We start from the raw sequence: 17793 nt of genomic DNA, 5'->3' as shown, positions 1-17793 counted from the left end.
CTCCAAGAATTATTTGCTGCGAGATTTTTAGGTGAGCTATTAAACTCCTTATTTCCCCCTCAGGTGAATAAGGGTTGTCTGCCTCAGGAAGATGGTATGGGGGACTCACTAAGATTATTGAGAATTTTTTTCAGAAGCAGAGGTGATCCTCACCATGCAAAATCAGGTTATAGAAAGAGACAGGGTGATGACAGGATATGTACAGTTCCTCCCTGGGCTCTTCTCTGCTGTGTCTCACCCAATCTCTGTGTATGTGTGTGCATATTTCAGTGGGCTGAGATACAGCGGTTAAGAAGAGGCTCTGTAATCCTTTTCTTTTTATTTGTTTGAAAAGCAGAACTCCATATAACGGAGGGAGAAGGAAAATGAAAGATGTAATACTTACAACAGAACTACGATTGCTGCAAAATCTCAGTGTGTAGTTATTCACACCTATAGGACTGCTGGGGACGAAGCTGCACTTCAAACTTGTTGGCTTCCATGGCTTTTTTCATAAAGAGGTACTAAAAAAGAGTTGTTCTATCACCCTCAGATATTGAGAGGAGATCTTAGCACAGTTTCATCTGGATCTTTAAGCCTTCTTCCCTCAGACATGTGCAGGCAAGGGAGATTTTAGTTTCTTTTCACTTATAGATGGATATGTGTGAATCCTGAAAGGCTTTCACAAGCTAAAATAAATCTTTCCACATTAGCAGCCACTTAGATGGAGACATCACTCACATGGCATCTGTGTCTGTCCTACCTGCTTTTTATGTACAAAACACCATCCACAGAAGTAGCCTGGCCAACTCATTTCACCAAGAGTGCTTTCTTCCAAATCCTCATAGCTGGCTAGCATGTAAATCTTGCTCTTTAAGCTCTTTGGATTACAACAATTTCTCATTCCCATATCTACTTGTAAATCTTCTGACAAACTTTATGAGCAAAGATAATTTTCCAATGGATCAACGTAAGCTTCTTCCTCTTTTGCACAACTTCTTAACAGACTGTGTGTACTGCAGAAGTATGTTCCCTTGTAATATGTTATTCCTCATACAATTTTAAAGTTCATCTACTTTAAGTAAATTTGGCTGTTTCAGCTAAAAGTTGTGTAGCCTTAGGGATTCTTTATCAGATGAGCAGATGATCTTTTTAACACCTGGACTTTCTGACTTTCATATCTTTCATTAAATCAATCTCCCTTTCATGATTTATATTTATGCCTATGCCCAATTCTATTACAACTCTCTCTTCTGCTTTCTCAATTTCCTCTATTATTCTTTTTTGGGTCTATAAAATCATTTCAGTGGCTAACTCATAGGCTGTCACTTCACATTTATGAACTGAAACATGAATGTGCATTATTACTTTATTTTTATGAAAATCCATGATAACCAATGCACTGATTCAATTTCTACCAAGAAACTTTATGTTTGGTTTCATGATATCTGGCCTCTAACCTCCATCCCTCCAAACAAACTTTTACATCTATATTTACATATTGGGATCATTACAGTTCTTTTATCTCCCTATTCCAATGACTTCAGAAGCTATAATGGATTTAGGTGGGAGTTTAATTAGAAACTGCTTTTTTCTATATTTCAGGCTACATTTCACGTGAAAGGGAAAAATATGACTCTAACAAATGAGAGACTTGATGTAACCCCCCAAAAGCCCCAGGCTGGCTAGATAAGTGTTTAGTGGAACAGACAATTAGACAGTGGGAGATCATGGTGGTGCTGCATTCCCTTGGAAGATGGCATTCATTTTATACAGGTTTATATCTTCGTAACAAAACCACTCTCACAGGTTGTCTCTATTTTACAATGATATCGGTGCAGGCAGAATCGGATTATTTTCAGCAGGTTTTTTCCTTATTTTCCTTCTTTGATGAGCAGGGAGTATCTCTGAGTATCCTCAGAGATATACTCAGGTCAGTCTTGGTCCCCTGGCTCTGGCCCACCTGCACTCCTGTCATGCTATGAAGAGGAAAGAAAACATATGAGGCTTTTCCGCTTACAGATAACTGGACTGGTCACTGCAGTGTCAGCTTCTGACAAAAAAGCTAAGTTAGGGGTGTTCCCAGGAAAAGAAAACATACCAAACTCCAGAAAAGCCTGCCTGAGTGATGGTCTCATGATTTAGCTCATTAAAACTTAAGGCAGCCCCGAAGCACCCATGAAATCTGCTAGCAGCAAACTGATCTGCACAGGAAATAGGTTCCAGAAGACATAAATGTATCTCTCTCAATTCCAACCTGTGCGCTGCAGGTACCAGTTGGGTCTGAACAGAGGGCTTTGCATCTAAAGCCTTTTCAAAAGGAAAATGTAATGATAGCTGAGTAACAAGTCTGAAGATTCAGCAGAATTTTCTATACGTACTTACTGCAGATCACTGGTGGATGAAAGTTTTTCTACTTTTGGGTTGGTGGACATCACCTGCTTACTGCCAGACCGTGCCAGGGGTAGTTCAGATCTCATCCTGATCATGCATTTACACTGATCTCTTGAATTATATTTTCCAATGAAACCTGAAGTTGAGTGCTCAACTCCCATTAGACTACACAAGCTCAGTGACCTTAAATCACATTGAAAATGTCAGCCTTATAATCGAGTTGTTTTTCTAATCCTTCATTAGATCCTTTCACTAAACAAAAAATAGAGTAAATGACAGACCAGACAAAGCTAATTATTACCAAATCTGGAGATATCCATTGTAAAATAAGAAGCAGCTTATGGCCCTAAAGGATCGACATCGTCTTGACATATTATACCAACCTCTGGCAAAAGGATATGATTAAACACAATTGTTTAAACTAGAAGTTTGTAAACAGCTGATCATTTCACCCTTGACAGTGTGTAAAGCAGATAACTCATCTTTTGTTGATGACTGGGTGGGGAAGAGACCAAGACCCTTCCACTGTGGATCCCCCTTCCACCAGCACAATAACAGATTTTTTTGTTATTTGTTTCCTGTGCTGTTGAGCGAAGGAAGTCCTCTGCCAGCTAATGTGCTTCTGGGATCATCTTCATTCATGTCCCCTAGTAATTTCTGATCTATCTTTTCTACAGTTTTTCTGTGTTGGGCACACTTTATGACATTTACCGTCTCATTGTATGTGCTCAGTTTTCTCAGAGCCTCAACAGCAGCAAAACAACCAACCAGCCCATGAAGAAAACTCTTATCAGTAATTAGCCCTGCTGGAGACCAGACGATAACTGTCAGATCTGGATACTAAAAAGTACAGGATGACGTTACTCATACCTATGTACAGCTTTCCTAGCAGCCTGAGCTCCAAAGAAATAAATATCAATGAATGCAGCCCAGTTGAATCTACTTAGAGGAGAGAGAGCGGGAGATGAGATTAGACACACACATTGTTTAACCTGGGAACAAAGGGCAGAATTTGGAAAACTACTTGTCAAGGTGTCTTCAAAAATTAGTATAGTACATACAACTGTATTGCCAGAGGGGCTGTTTCTTATCCCATCTGCAGGCCTGTGTGAAATCCTTGTGATGAAATTCTCAGCCCTAGGGAAACAGTTGCTTTCAAGATTTGTTACAAGCTTGAAACTCAGCTCAGCATCATCAAAATGTGTGAAGAACTTTCAAGGAAACATGGGCTGACTTATGGCTATGGCACTGAAACAGCTAAAATTGGTTCTGGCTGATCTTTGCTTTCAGCATTAGGCTGATGCCAAACTAAACCATCCAGTGATAGCGAGAGCTGTGCTTAGACACAAAAAAATTCCCAATAAGGAACAGACTTTCTCTTCTCTTCATCAAATAAAGTGCGGAGCAATCCCATTAACTACAGTGGGTTAAATCTGGATTTTCAGTAGCAGAAATGAGGTCCAATCATTAGCAGAAATTGTATGTGTGCATGTGATACTGGCCCTGATTTTTTCTTTTAGTGACAGTCGAGTGCAATTAATCCAATGCTTACAGACAATGCATAAAATGTAGTTTAGTACACATCCATTGTGTCTTTAGATGCCTAGTCACCAGGGCAAATGATACTTTCCTTCATTACTGAAGTTTCACTTCTCCCTCTCTGGCTTTTAGTAGAATGAAATGGAGCATGTAATGGAACGTCATGTTCATAGGTTTCATTTTGGTATCAGCTCCAGGTCTGCACAAAACCTCAAACACTACAACAGCTTTTCACATGCTCACAAATGCTAAAAGAAATTGCTGAAGGCACTCAAATCCTGAAGTCTAAAGAGGATGCCCTAAATTTACTCAGACAAAAACCCTCTACAGTTGCAAAATAATTACCTGCTTGCAAATAAGCAGGTTATTTTTAATAGTTATTATGTGGAAGAGATTATATAAGATGGGAGAAAGTATCAGCTTTCTATAATACCCACCTGCTCTAAATACACAGTTACACTTTTAACTAAAATTAAAGAGCCATTAAGGCCAGTTTTTGTAGGTGCTTAGGTGTCTAATTCCCAATTAAATTAATTGGATTTGAATGCCTAAATAGCTTCAGAAATCAGGTTTATCATCCAATAACCAGTTAAACAAGGCGATGCTGCAAAATAAGGCTGAAAGAGAAAAGTTGTTCAGCATTTCTATGGGTAGCTGATATGGGAAAAATAATAGCATTAGTGTCTCCTAACAAACAAATAAAACACCCATGCCACAGTCTTAGAAAAGGCAATAGACCAGATCCTGTCACATGTGTAAAGCATGAGAACTATTACAGATAATTATTTTTTATAATAAACTGGACTCAGACAACTCCTTCTATTCTGACATCTCAAAGCACTTTTCAGATGTGTTTTACTTGTTTACCTTCTTATGCTCTCGGAAATCCTTCAGAAGTACTACATCAATTTTATAAATAACTGCAAAGAGAACAAGTAAATGGGTAGCCAAAAGTCATCAAGGAAAACCAGGAAAGAGCTGAGAGCACAAGCCAGGACTACATTGCACTTGACAGAATGAAACAATGCAAAAACATGTGCCTCAAAACATACTCATTCTGAGCTATTTAAGGAGAGCAATTTCTTAAATTTGATTATGCCACACCAAAAACATCTCTGGAAAAGGATGAATTGGTCTTTCATAGGATAACTTTGCTCTGCCCAAGCTTATCTAGCTCCCTAAGTGGAAGCTGAGCACTTCTGCAAATCCTAAATGAGGAACTGCAGGATCTAGACATGCAGCCAATGGTGCTTATGAGACTTTAGGATTTCACTAGGTATTTTATTGTCTCAAAGTTTTCAGAAAAGGTTAGCAATGGGACTGATGTAAGAAGGCTAAAAACTGGCAACCCAAAGGGTAAGTAAGGGCAGAAACAGAGAGAAAAATATTTAAGACACAGCAAGCACAGAAAAATAGCAAAAACAGCAGCAACAGACAGTATGCAGCAGCTGGATAGCCACTACAGAAGAACCACAGGAGTGAGAGATGAGGCTGAGTTAAGACCATGGGTGGGCTGGATATCACTAGCTGAATGTTAGTGACAACAGCAGCTAACAGAGGCAAGCACTGGAGAGAGAAGTCTGTCCAAAGGTGGACACATCACCTCGCATACATTGTCTTTACATTCGTTTTCCTGCACATATATGGAAGGGAAGAGAGACATGAAAACCTGCTCTGTGGATATAGATGTTTCACCATTACAGCTGTAGCAGGACATGGATCTGCAAGATTCCTTCCTGAATTTAGAAGTGCTCTGGACTGCACCCAGAAATTCAAGTATTGCTCTCCATGGTACCAAAGGGAACGCTTCGCCCTCTAGATCTGTGTCTACATTTCTTCTCTCCTTATTAATTAATCCTTGGTCTGGTAAACAGTGAGCATGATTATCTGCCTAAAACAGAATAGAAAAATAACTTGAAAAGTACCCTATTTCAGTGGATCAGACACAAAGGCCTGAAATTTACCTTGCCTAAGTCAATTCAGGTAGCCTGTGGCCTGATGTACAAAGTCCTTGCCTTTTAAGCTTCAGGCAAAGAGGGTTACACGCTTGCCTCAACAAGGTCCTAGAAAGTAATGCAAAATAGTCCAGATGGTGGATAAAAGAGAAGAAAGCTTCAGTCAGCAAACCTGCACAGACTCTGTTACCTAAGAAATCTGGAAATATTTCTAAATCCTTACTTAGCCACTAATATTTTATCATGACAGTAATTTTCATGTGCTGTGATAAAGTTAAATTTAACAAGAGTGCTCCCTAAAGAGTCTGTGCCCTGTCCTAGTTAGGGTTATGTATACTATTAACAATCATAATGATGATGCTTAGATAGTACATTTTATGTAAAGATCTCAAAGCATTTTTCAAGGATTTGGTATTAATGCTCTTTATCTGTCAAGGTAATTCAGAACCATTATACGTCTTTTGTACGTGTCTATGCTGAGACAGATCAAATAAATGACATGCCAAAGATCACAATAGCACACCGATGTCACAGCTGAAAGCATATGCCAGAGCCCACACTATAACCAGCGCATTTCAATGCAGCATCTGAAACCCATCCAATGGGTTATCCAATTGTTATCCAAACTTATTAAGGCAGAGGCAAAAGAAATGAAAATCAGGTGTCACACGCTGTATGCAGACTGAGCCCTTATTAGAATCTGTAATGCCGAAAACCGCAGCCCAGGTTTAACCACTAGAGCTTACTTCCTTTCTTCATTACCAATGAAGAAGAGAGAACTGGACATGATTACAAGTCCAGGCTCATTATGCCCTTTCGACCTCTTAGCCTTCCTAACACTTGTAGGCTCTTTTTTCCCCTCCATATATGTATGTCCTAAATAAGCCCCTTGTTCTTCCAGTTGCCTCTGAGAACTCTAGGAGTCCTCAAAGTATCCTGTAGCTAATATTCAGGATATTTCAGATCTGACCAGCAGTTTCTCTACTAACTCCAGATCACCAGCCCCATCTTCAGCTACTATTAATCAATATAGTAGTGATACAGTCATGGAATCTAAGCATATTTAAATCAGCTGAAAATATCTTGTCACATATATTTTTATTCTAATAAGACCAATCCCTTCCATAGCTAATACAATATCTGGACAGTCCTGCAAACGATAAGCAAAAGCAAAGTCATTTAGCGGCTATGCTGTATCTGATATGTCCAGAAAAATCCTAAATGGGGCTGAGAAGACAGTAATTTATATGGCATATTGTAACTTTTTACTGCATGGTAACAAAGCAACACAGAGTTTTGTGTCATGATCTGGAGGATGGTTTAGAGCAGGCATGAAGAGCTATAAATATCACATCTTCTAAAAGGAAGTGGCAGACTGTCACTGGAACTGAAGAACACAAAGAGTTTTAAAGCTAAAGGGAACTTTTTAAGAGAAAGAATCACAATTTATAATGATTAATGCAAGTTCCTGTTTTGGAGCCAGGTGCTACTGGATGATCTGAGCCCAATTTAGCTTTCATTTATATCAGTGTAACATCTTGTGCTTCAGTAATGCAATGCTGGCTTAGCCCAGTGGAAGAAAGAAGAGAACTAATTTCCTTTTGTATTCAGCTTGTCTGTTCCTTACTTCCTCAGCACATTTTTTCTAGAGGATCCACCAATCTCTTTTCATTGAGATGATGGAGCACTTCTCAATACAGGGATTCAGTATACGAGTTGGGTTTTGAAAGCCGCTAAAACCAGAAAGACCCCTAATCTTCTTCGAAAGGCAAGGTGATTTTGACATTCCTACACGGGTATCTTTCACTGTACAAATCTGACACTCAGACATAGGTGAGCCACTTGGAAGATGTTCTTCATGATAGTTCCTGAGCATCTTCACTGGGGGGATTCACAAGCACAGGGACAGGATAAGTTTTTTACGTGGATGGTATCAGACTAATGATGTGACAACATGGGAGTACCTGTGAAAAGCCATAATTTCACATGTCATTTAAGCGAATACACAATAGAAAGAAGCACTCCTGGCCACCTCTCACCCTCAGCTACTGATTCCCACTTCAATGTCACTTCTTCCCAGTGCTAGCACAAGCATCATGAGCATCTGAAATGAACTCAGTCAGGGAGCAGGGAGCTGAGCAGGCAGACAGCTCATTCACCACAAAAAAAAAAAAAAAAAAAAAAGATTCATTTTCACTCAGCTGCACTCATGGCCAGCAGAAAGACAGGGATGGCAGCTCCATGTTAGTTTTAAACAGTCACAGAATTGCACCTTAGCAATTGTTTAACACTTTAGGGATATTCGTCAGCCCCTTTTGGGTTCAGCAAACGATTAAATCTGCTCACTCAGATCCCCTTTGGCATCACTGTTTGGATATTCTTTAGATTTTGCCTCATTCTTTTTATGGATATAGACATATTCCTCCCAATAAAGGAACAGAAATACCCAGAGAAGGAAAGAAATTATCAACCCTGGCTCTACAAGAACACATATTCTTTCCCATTAAGCACAAAGAGACAGATTTCTGTGTATCTTCTGTCGAATTTTGAGGAAGTCTCAATTCAGGAATTATTTGGATTTTTCTGTTACAGAGAAGTTTTGTATCTTATAGCCTTTCATAAATATAAAGAAACTGTGGTCAACGGCAACTGTAGCAGTCACACTGGGATTTTCAGTATGGATGATTACAAAAAGGCAAACAACTCCACAAAAACCTTGTTACTTCTCAAGATTCACATCAGTATGATGAATTGGCAGAATATGAAAGAGACAAATCCAGTAACTTCAAGAGCTTTAGGTGAGTTTCAGTTGATTCCTGGGAGATGTGGGACTGTTATATCAGTTCTATATTCAGAACTCATCTTTGCCCTGTCTGCTCTTCACACCAGAGAGAGATTAAAATTGTTCCTGCTCCCTTTATAACCAGTATCAACAGCACATGGACGGGACTTAAAAGTTATTATTACAACTTTTATTTTTGATAGTGCATTTTTCTGAGTTTGTCCTGTCTCCTGATTACTAGAGCAGATCAGAAAAAGTATTTTCTTTTTCACAGTTGCTTCATCCTAAGGTCAAAAGTTCAGAAAGATTCTGATGTCAGGAATACTGAAATTGAGTTGAAATGACAGGACATGATTTCATCATTTTCTATCAAAATGAAATGTTTAGACATCGCAGAAAATAAAAACATCCATTTGCTGACTTAAATCAAATGTTTGTTTCAAGACAGATCAAAATTATTTGGGATGGAATAAGGCAGTTCAGCTGGTGAAAGAAAGCACATTATATTGTGGAAAACCATGGCATGAACTTGATCTTCAACGAACCCTCAAGGCAGAGATTTATTTTCCCATTATAAAATTCATGCCTACACAACCATATTCTATGCAAGTGTTCAATCTAGACAAAATCCCATTTGCTGATGGGAAAGTATTTTCTTTGATATCATTCAACAAACTATGCTAATTATATCTGCTTTTTCCTTCTATTTGGGTCCTCTGAATCCTGAACGACCAAAACCCGTGCGACAACCTCACCTGAATGTGGTATTGCACATTCTGGTTAGCTAGTTTAATAGATCACTGCTTCTGAAACAAGGGCTTGCTCTTCCTCACTCTTTTCCTCTCCCACTTTTCTTTGCCCCTACTGCAGGATGCTTTCTCCTCCTTCTGTCCTTCTCCCTCCACTAAGTCACTGGAGCAAGCATCAGGAAAGGGTGAATATTTGGCTTCCCCCTTTTGGCTAGGTGAGCTGTTAGACTCAATCAAGCCATAACATGCATCTCCAATCACTCTTAGCTTGGCTTAAACTCGAGAGACGACAGGGAAACTGGGCTTCTTCATACTCTCTTGTTTTTAAATTTTTGTGTATCTTTGCAGTACCTCCATTTGGGGGGCCCATGCCTTTGACCTGCAGCCATGAGGGTTTTCTTTTCCAGTTGAAAGCTGGAACTGAAAACTTGTGTAATCACATGCATGCAAGAATGTGTTGTAAAAAGAATATCAAATGGACTGCCACTAGCAATACGGTTGTGAAATCTGCAGCACTGGAACTGCCAATGCTAAACTAAGGAGCAGATAAAATCCTGGACTCGATTATCTTCTCCCTTTGATTTTTTACTCTGTCATTCCACTGACTTTAGAAGAATTCAACTTTTCCCTGAAGTGCACCAGTGTAAGGAAGAAAAGAAACAGCTGTTAAAAGTTTGATGTTTTAAAACACTGTCTGCTTCAGGCTATTTTAAATGCTCTGACACTTCAGTTTTTGTGAAGTCTGTCACTTGATTAAAAAAAGTTATTTTGCCACTGATAAAACCACACTAAGTGCTATTGAAAGATTTATTAGTCTGCAGTAATATTTTACAAATTGTCAAGTGCATTGTTATCCCCTCTAATACAGTCCAAAGTGAAGAGAACAAAGCAGCTACCAACCCTTCGCTCGCTCAGCAATAACTTCCTATCACGTAGCTGTGGCTGGAGCAGTCTGGCTTTGCAATTCTACAGCTGCTTGATAAAGAGCACGCAGGGATGAAACATTACTGCTTCACTCCTCACGCAAAGCCAGAAAGACGAGACTCTGCAGAGGACAAGCACAAATGCCAGGCAATCATCCCACAGCCAGAACTGGTTGTAGAGCTTTGGGAAATGGGAATTCAGTGTGAAAGGCCATACTGTAACATCCTGCACGGCCTCTGCACGTGGGACACAGCCCCATGGCTCTATGGTAAGTCCTAGGTTGTGCAAAGGATACCAGAAATAACAACCCTCCTTTCACTCCTTCTGCCCCAGGAGTTTGCTTGTAATACAGACAAAAGTTAGTATGCCTGCCTCCTGTTTGCATCCTTATCTGAGACCTAAGAAAAGTACAAGATGCTCGAGAAGGAAATAAGCTAAAGGTATTTTGTTAGAAAAGCAAGCAATTTTGGATAACACACAGATTTTGAATGGAGTCCTCTACAAAATACACAGTGTAATATAAAAAAGGGCCAGAGAAACTGTATCCTGTTCCCAGTGTTGGCACCATTCACTGTGTGGCTTCTGGCAAGTGGCTTCTGGACAGAGCTGAGAATATATTGGAATTTTTAGTTAGATGATCAAACAAAATGAACCCAAAGGTGTTTTCATTTCAGGGCAACCAAAATGCAGATTTTCAATTAACTCATCAAATTGAAAACCCAGAGCATTGGAAAGTGTTTCTTTGGAGACTTTTAGACTTTGCTGAGCCTTGAAAAAATGGCCATTTTGAAATGGAAACGTCTTTTCAAAATGAAAGATTAAAAGATGTTGATTTTTCCTCTCTCCTCATTCTTGATTTAAATAACCTTCAGAATTTGATCCATATTAACAGCTCAGCAAAGAAGTCTGCTCACCAATCTCTGTCTTTCCCATGAGGTCAGTAGGAGTTTTACCATCTACTTCAATGGTCAGAGCTTCTTTATAGCACTTCGAAATTCTCACCTTAACTTTTCTGTGTCTCGGATTCCTCATTTGTGAAACAGACCCTATAACATGCCTCCATTTTTTGGCGTGGTTACTCTGTCATGGTGGACTAAATCATTTCAGATAATCATTTGTCAATAAAAATATTGTTTCAATGGACTAAATTCTGTCCTGACTTATTCAACCAAGTTCAAGTAGATGCAGTTTGGCAGAAAACAAGTCAGTGCAGAATTTGGTCCAGCTCTTTAAAGTCTCAAATGAAAGAAGTGAGTAATAAATGTGGCCCCTGAAACTAAAAGAAGAATGAGGTATCCTCATTCGGCAAGGAAAATGAGCTTAAACTCATCATTAATCAACACCAAAAAAATAGGAATAAAAGCTAAGCCATGAAGATGTAATCAATCTGTTAGATGCTACATGACAGACGCATTGAAAAACAGCAACAGTAAGGACACAAAGAAATGTAATCTTAATCTTTATATTTCAATGGGCATTTTAAGCAGACTTTTTCTTCCATTTTATATTCACTACTCTAATGCCCAGAGAACAGAAACTCTAATTACTGTTGCATGCTGAAGGCTGGCCAGTAATTATATATCTTTATCTTCATTAGATAAGATGTCTGTGAATAAGGCTTGGTCTGAAACCGAGCAGGTAACCTGGAAACTCGGAGACACATTTTCAGTTAAGAGCTCACTTTAAACTGGCAACTCATTTTAACGCTGCTGAAACCTGCCTTCCTACTGCGGAGGAGTGAACTCTAGGGGGATGTTTGCAGCAGCTCAGAACGTCTTGATCTCTGACTAGTGATTTCCTGTTTTGACATAAGGCTATCATTAGCATCATTGTGCAGTGGTATGTATATGAATAATGTTAAGCACACTAGCCTTTATTGGTATATTCATGTACTTACAATTAATGATAGATATACACTTAAGCAGTACTATCCCTTTACCCTCTTTGCCAGGGTTAGAGCTGAGCATATTGTATACTACAAACTGTTGCAGATTTATATCAGACAAAACCATTACACAAATACCCAATGAACATGCAAAATCATTCTGATAAAGTAAAACTTTGGAAAACAAAATTGATTTTAAAAATATATTCCAAAATAATATATTTGCTTTCAAATTCTTTTTTCCAGTTCTCTGAAAAAACTCAAAAGTTAGTTAATGAGGTAGTGAGTGAAGACTTAGTCCATTAACTTCCGCAACACAAGACGAGGACCCCAAATAATTTCTTTCTGGTTTTAAACCTAGATTCGGTCCAACAGTTTGCTATATTTGGCAGATTTACCAGATTCAAAAGGGCTTCATAGAAGCAAAAAAAAAGTCTCTATTAAGACAGCCAGAAAGACACATTTAATCAGAAAATACCAACATGGTGGCTATTCAGATAAATAGAAACCCTGAGTAGATTCTAAAAGGGAAACATAAAATGCTGGACTTCAAAATTGCTTGGGTTCATCTTGTGTATACGAAATTATCATGAAGAAATTACTTAAAACAAGTCCAATGAACGCAAAAATTGCAATTTTTTTGACAAAAAAAAATTAAAATCTGTTTAGAGATAGATCAGGAAAGGTCATTTAAACCTATACCCAGCTCTATTCTTCAATTACCCTGCTCGAAGTTGTCACTCCCTCTGTGACATGAAGTTACTAAACTTGTAGGTATGTCTCAAACTCCCAACTGTTTCCCATATGTCAGTAACAACCAAGTACCTACACTCATCTTTGCCTATAAAGGCAAAAAATGCTCACTAGGAAAAGTCTTTTTCAGCTAATGGGGCCCATGGAGGCTTGCTTTGGAGCTAAACACTACCCTCAGCTGTTGGAATCCAAATTAAAATGAACTAACATAACAGGGAGAAAGCTTAGCATTCCAGTCAGCTTTAGGCTAAGGCAAATTTCACAAAGGCCGAGTCCTCAATATAGTGCAGTTCACAAAAGTTAATGGGATAACAGTGATTTTCAGCAGCTGGAGGGGTGGCCTGTAGTATTTGTAATTGTTTTGTGACATGCTGGTTATGTTAAAAAAAATTCAATTTTAACTTTTATTTGTAGCCATGTCTCTCATTTCCTCTTCTCAAGTGACAGCCGCAGATGAGTTTGTGAAAAGATAAAAGCTGCTGTAGACAAGCCAACATTTCCGTCACCGTGCTGGAATACTTTCTACCATATCTCCCACAATCACCACTGCTGACCGTGTCCTTCCACTACCATTAACGTGTGTTAACCGTTAACCAAACTGAGTAGGAATATGCAGGACTTCTTACAAGCTTTTAGTAGTAATATTGGTACAAGCTGAAAGCCTTCAAGAGGCAGCAATTTTCTTGACGGTCCGGTCTGACCCTAAGATTTCAGTACTAAAAAAAGGACTTAAAGGCATACCTGCAAGCTCTCTCCTCACTACTGGCAGAGAAAGTACACACTGTAAGTCAAAACTAAGAGTAGCAGTATATTATTGCCTGCCATTTATCTTTCAAGGAAGTTTAGGCTATGGAGCTGTTGTACAGAGTAAATCCACTGGTCAAGTGTCTTATCCAGTAGTTCCCAGCCCATGATTGGCAGCCAACATTTTTCCTGTGAGACACCCTGGTAGGAATAGTGACCAAAGAAAATTCCAAATTTAAAGCTGATGTTGTTTGCAATACACTACTGGGTCAGTACCAAGAAGAGACCCAAACTTTGAGTCATACAGCTCCTGTTCCAATGTGGCAAACCAACTTCAGAGGAATTACCTCCTTCTCTAGAACATTAGCTGACAACATTCCTGAACCTACACAGCCCATATGGCTGAAAAGCAAAAGGCAAAGGTAGAGTGAACTCTGAAAATACTTCAACAGTGGGAATTGACAGACAGTTCCAAGTATTTGACATGCAGGATGGAAAATGTGCGATTTTGTGTTTGTTTTATTGCTCCACTGAACCAATCTATACATAACAGTGACAATAAACCTTTGTCTTCCAGCAGTACAACAGTTACGAAGATGAAAGAACTTATCACATTAGTGAACACCACGGTTTTGCAGGGCCTCTGCCTTTGTGTAATGGAGCAGTATGATCCTACCTTAATGACATCTTCGTCTGATGATCTGCACTCCACAGATTCCAGAAGATCAGTCACAGTCCCATCATCTTCCACGGAGATCACTTTGACAGGGACAGCCACTGTTTTCCCAGTGAGAATAGCTGTATTCAGGATCTCTGCTTCCTAAGAGACCAAAAAAAAGCCCCTTTAATTAATATATTTTCCTATTAATTCATTAGTACCACCTAGATTCAGCTTTAATTTCTAATGGCTATGCCAAGAACTGTTCCAAGTGCAGCAGGCAGGAAAGACAAATTTCCTTCCTTCAATCCTGGAACTAAACTCCCAGTTCTGATTCAGGGCTATTGAGACATTTGTCATGCCCTAATTGCTATTTCATGAATGCTCATCAAGTGTCAGAGCAATCTAACACCTGAGGAATGACCCTGCACCACATAAACAAGATGTACCTTGCATCTAGCAATAGCAACATCTCCAACCTGAGGAGCTTGCTAATGATCTTGCTGATCACATAAAAATAATGTCTTAAGTCTTGCTGTTTTACCCACAAAACTGTTTTCTGAAAGGTTTTTTTTACAAATACTGAAATTCTATGACACTATTGGACAAATACTGTCAACATTTAGACCAAAGAAATACTGTATAATTGTTAGGGAACAAGTATGGATTGAGGACAGTCAGAAATCCACTTTGCCCCAAATCTCCTGGGTGATCTTTTACAAGTCCCTGCAGTGGGGAGTGTCTTCTGCACTATGCACACTTTCTAACTTCCAGCCTGTGGACAGCCTGCACAGGGATAATAGCTGCTACAAAAGCCACCTGATAGCACATTAAACCATCTGGCATGCAGGGTGTGCTCTAGCATGGCTTCTAACTGCACGTTTGGTTGGACACTCAGGCTGGCCATGTGTATGGAAGCAACTCTAGCCTCAGAGGCAGGCTTTAGCCTGCTCTTTGGGATGCGATGTTGGCAGATTCAACAATTCATAGCCTGTAAAATGGGCTAGTGGCACTGTCTCTCATGACAGGTAAGATCTGGTCTCCCCTGCTCTGTCTCCTAGGGAATTAGTTCAAGAGTGCCACCATTCTAGTCATGCATAAACGACTATATGTACCACAGGACTGTGGGGAATCAGACCCTTGTCAGGTTTTCTAGGGCTTATCCTGGCTCTTGTTGGGTAATGGTAGGCAAGCACTTGTTCACAACTGTTTCTTTACCTCTTAATGAGGCTTGTGCAAAACCATCCTCTCCCAAAAAGGAAGGATGCTGAGAAGGGCCTGGGATCTTTCAACAAAATGAGCTCTGCAGTGACCTGTGTCTCTGGTACGTCATTGTTGTGATGATTATTGCAAAATGCATTCCTTCCGTTTGATTTATCACTTCTAATTTAAAAGTGCTGGGCTCTGATTATATCAAGAGCATGAGACCAAACAGCGCTCTCAGTTACCTGGGTGTCACACCAGTCTCGCACAGCAGATATCACTGACTTGTGCCAAGACACACAGAAAGCACAAATTGGTGCCTGAGTTCTTCTGTTCCTAATTGCAAGGTACAGCTCATTCCCGGACAGGTGTCTGAGCTTTTCAGAACCGTGCCTGCGAATCACGGACTATCCCGTAGAACAATAGGCTCTTGATTTCAGCTGGCTCTTGTGAAATAAAGGCTTCCAAAGCCCCCCAAGTGCTAACTTCTCATTATCTAAATAGCTCACGCTATGAGCTCTGAGACTGACCTGATTTTACTTGTGGAAGACAACAAAGTGGGAGATTGAAACCAAGTTACCAGAAGATGATGACTCCCCCTACTGCCTCTTGGGCTAAAGAGGAGAAGCTGAGATTTCTCTCATCTAAAGGATACAGATCAAAAAGAGCTTTTCCTATTACTTAAAGAAACAGAGACACTTTATTCGGACTCAAAGCAATATTTAAAGAAAGAAAGAAAAAAACCTCCTGGTCTTTTGATAGCTGCTCTGCTAAGGTTGCCCCGTCCTCACCATGATCTTTAGGGGAGGGTGAAATAGGATTTCACAAAAAGAGAACTTAAGAAGAAAATCCTCTCCCTCCCTCAGCACAAAAGCCCTTCAGATATTTTGAAATTATAATTCATACAAAGGTGAGAATATCTGCCTGTACTGTAAGGCCCTTCTGTCTTGAGTGCACATTTGTTCTCAGTAGAGAATATATTATTCTGGCAACTAAGATCTCAGAAAGATTTGCAATTAAGTTTCCAGGTTTTTTTTTTTTTTCACATCTGGGCTTTGCAGCAAAGGTACTGCATGCAGGTTATTTAGATACTTTTGCCATTCTCCTATAGGCTCCACAGAGCTGCAAATAGGGGCAGCTTGACAGAACAAGTGCTATTAAGCATCCACTATAATCACAGAATCCAGGCATTAGGTCCTGATTTTGCAAACACTTGGGCATGAATCTCATTTCATTGGGACTATTTGAGGCCATACCACATGCCTAGCTACTTGCACCTTGTACCAAGCAGAAAAAGATCTGCTCCCCCAAGCAGGAACGGTCGCCTTTCTCCAGTTGATACATTGCAGTATGACCCTTGCAATTATTTTATAAAGCAAAGGGAAGTTTAATAACCAAGCCTTTGAAACAGTGTGATTAATGAGGTCTGCTTACCAAAGGCAAATGTAATTTCCCCTGGTAAGAGCTAGTAACTGAGAATGATTCTCACAAGCTTCATGAATTTCTTTCGAGTTTCCGAATTTTTCAAGTGCTGGCTTTGGATATTCAGAGTACAGACTGCATCCTAATATACCTGGTATCTGCCACTTTATGCAAACACGTGCAAAACCAGGCTACTTAGGACATCAGCTGTTTCACTGTCACTACCCTCTTTTCCTTCTCAGCTACCTTCTAAAAGCATGTGCATAGCACATCTGATCTGCAGGGAATTTCTGCATGTCCAGCGTCTCAGCTGGCTTCAAAGCTCAGTAACACGGCCTCAGGTCCTGCCCCAGAGCTTTCTGTCTGAGGCTGCAGTCTGACAGATCTGTACTTAACCCAACTGTGTGAATAATCGCAATAAATTTCATGAGAGTACTTAAATGCAAGGAGGTGAGTGTATTCATACCTGATTCTAAGGTAAGGAAGCAAATTCATATGTTGTCTCTATCCAAAATCAAAGATCCCAAAGTTTTGTAGTTTTTGTCTGTATCCATGTTCTAGATCTATGTTCAGAAACAAAATGTTTCCAGAACTGTGCATAGTCCGTATCAGCACAATGCGCAGCATGTGACAGTATTGCTGATTCTTAGACAGTCATAAAAATCTCCAAAACAATCTTTGTCCCCCTCTCTCCAAAAGAAATGAGGGAGGTGAGGGGCAAGTAGTAATGCCTGGAGTTCATACAAATGTCTGTGGCAATTTTCTGACTTTCTATCAGCAATTACTTGTTCAATCCCAGGAAAACA

The 17793-nt window shown here is 39.7% G+C and overlaps 1 protein-coding gene across 1 annotated transcript in view; it reads right to left on the bottom strand.

The window, feature by feature from the left end:
- The window catches only part of LOC127022938 (transmembrane protein 132D-like), a 223740-nt gene that overhangs the window by 29422 nt on the left and 176525 nt on the right, over window positions 1-17793 (bottom strand). The window contains 1 exon segment of the mRNA XM_050906804.1: window positions 14381-14524. Within this exon segment, the coding sequence (XP_050762761.1) occupies window positions 14381-14524 (144 nt within the window).

This window comes from Gymnogyps californianus, chromosome 16, assembly GCF_018139145.2.
Source record: "Gymnogyps californianus isolate 813 chromosome 16, ASM1813914v2, whole genome shotgun sequence".
Lineage (NCBI taxonomy): Eukaryota > Metazoa > Chordata > Aves > Accipitriformes > Cathartidae > Gymnogyps > Gymnogyps californianus.
The sequence above is the reverse complement of the archived record's forward strand: the minus strand, read 5'-3'. Positions and strand labels throughout refer to the sequence as shown.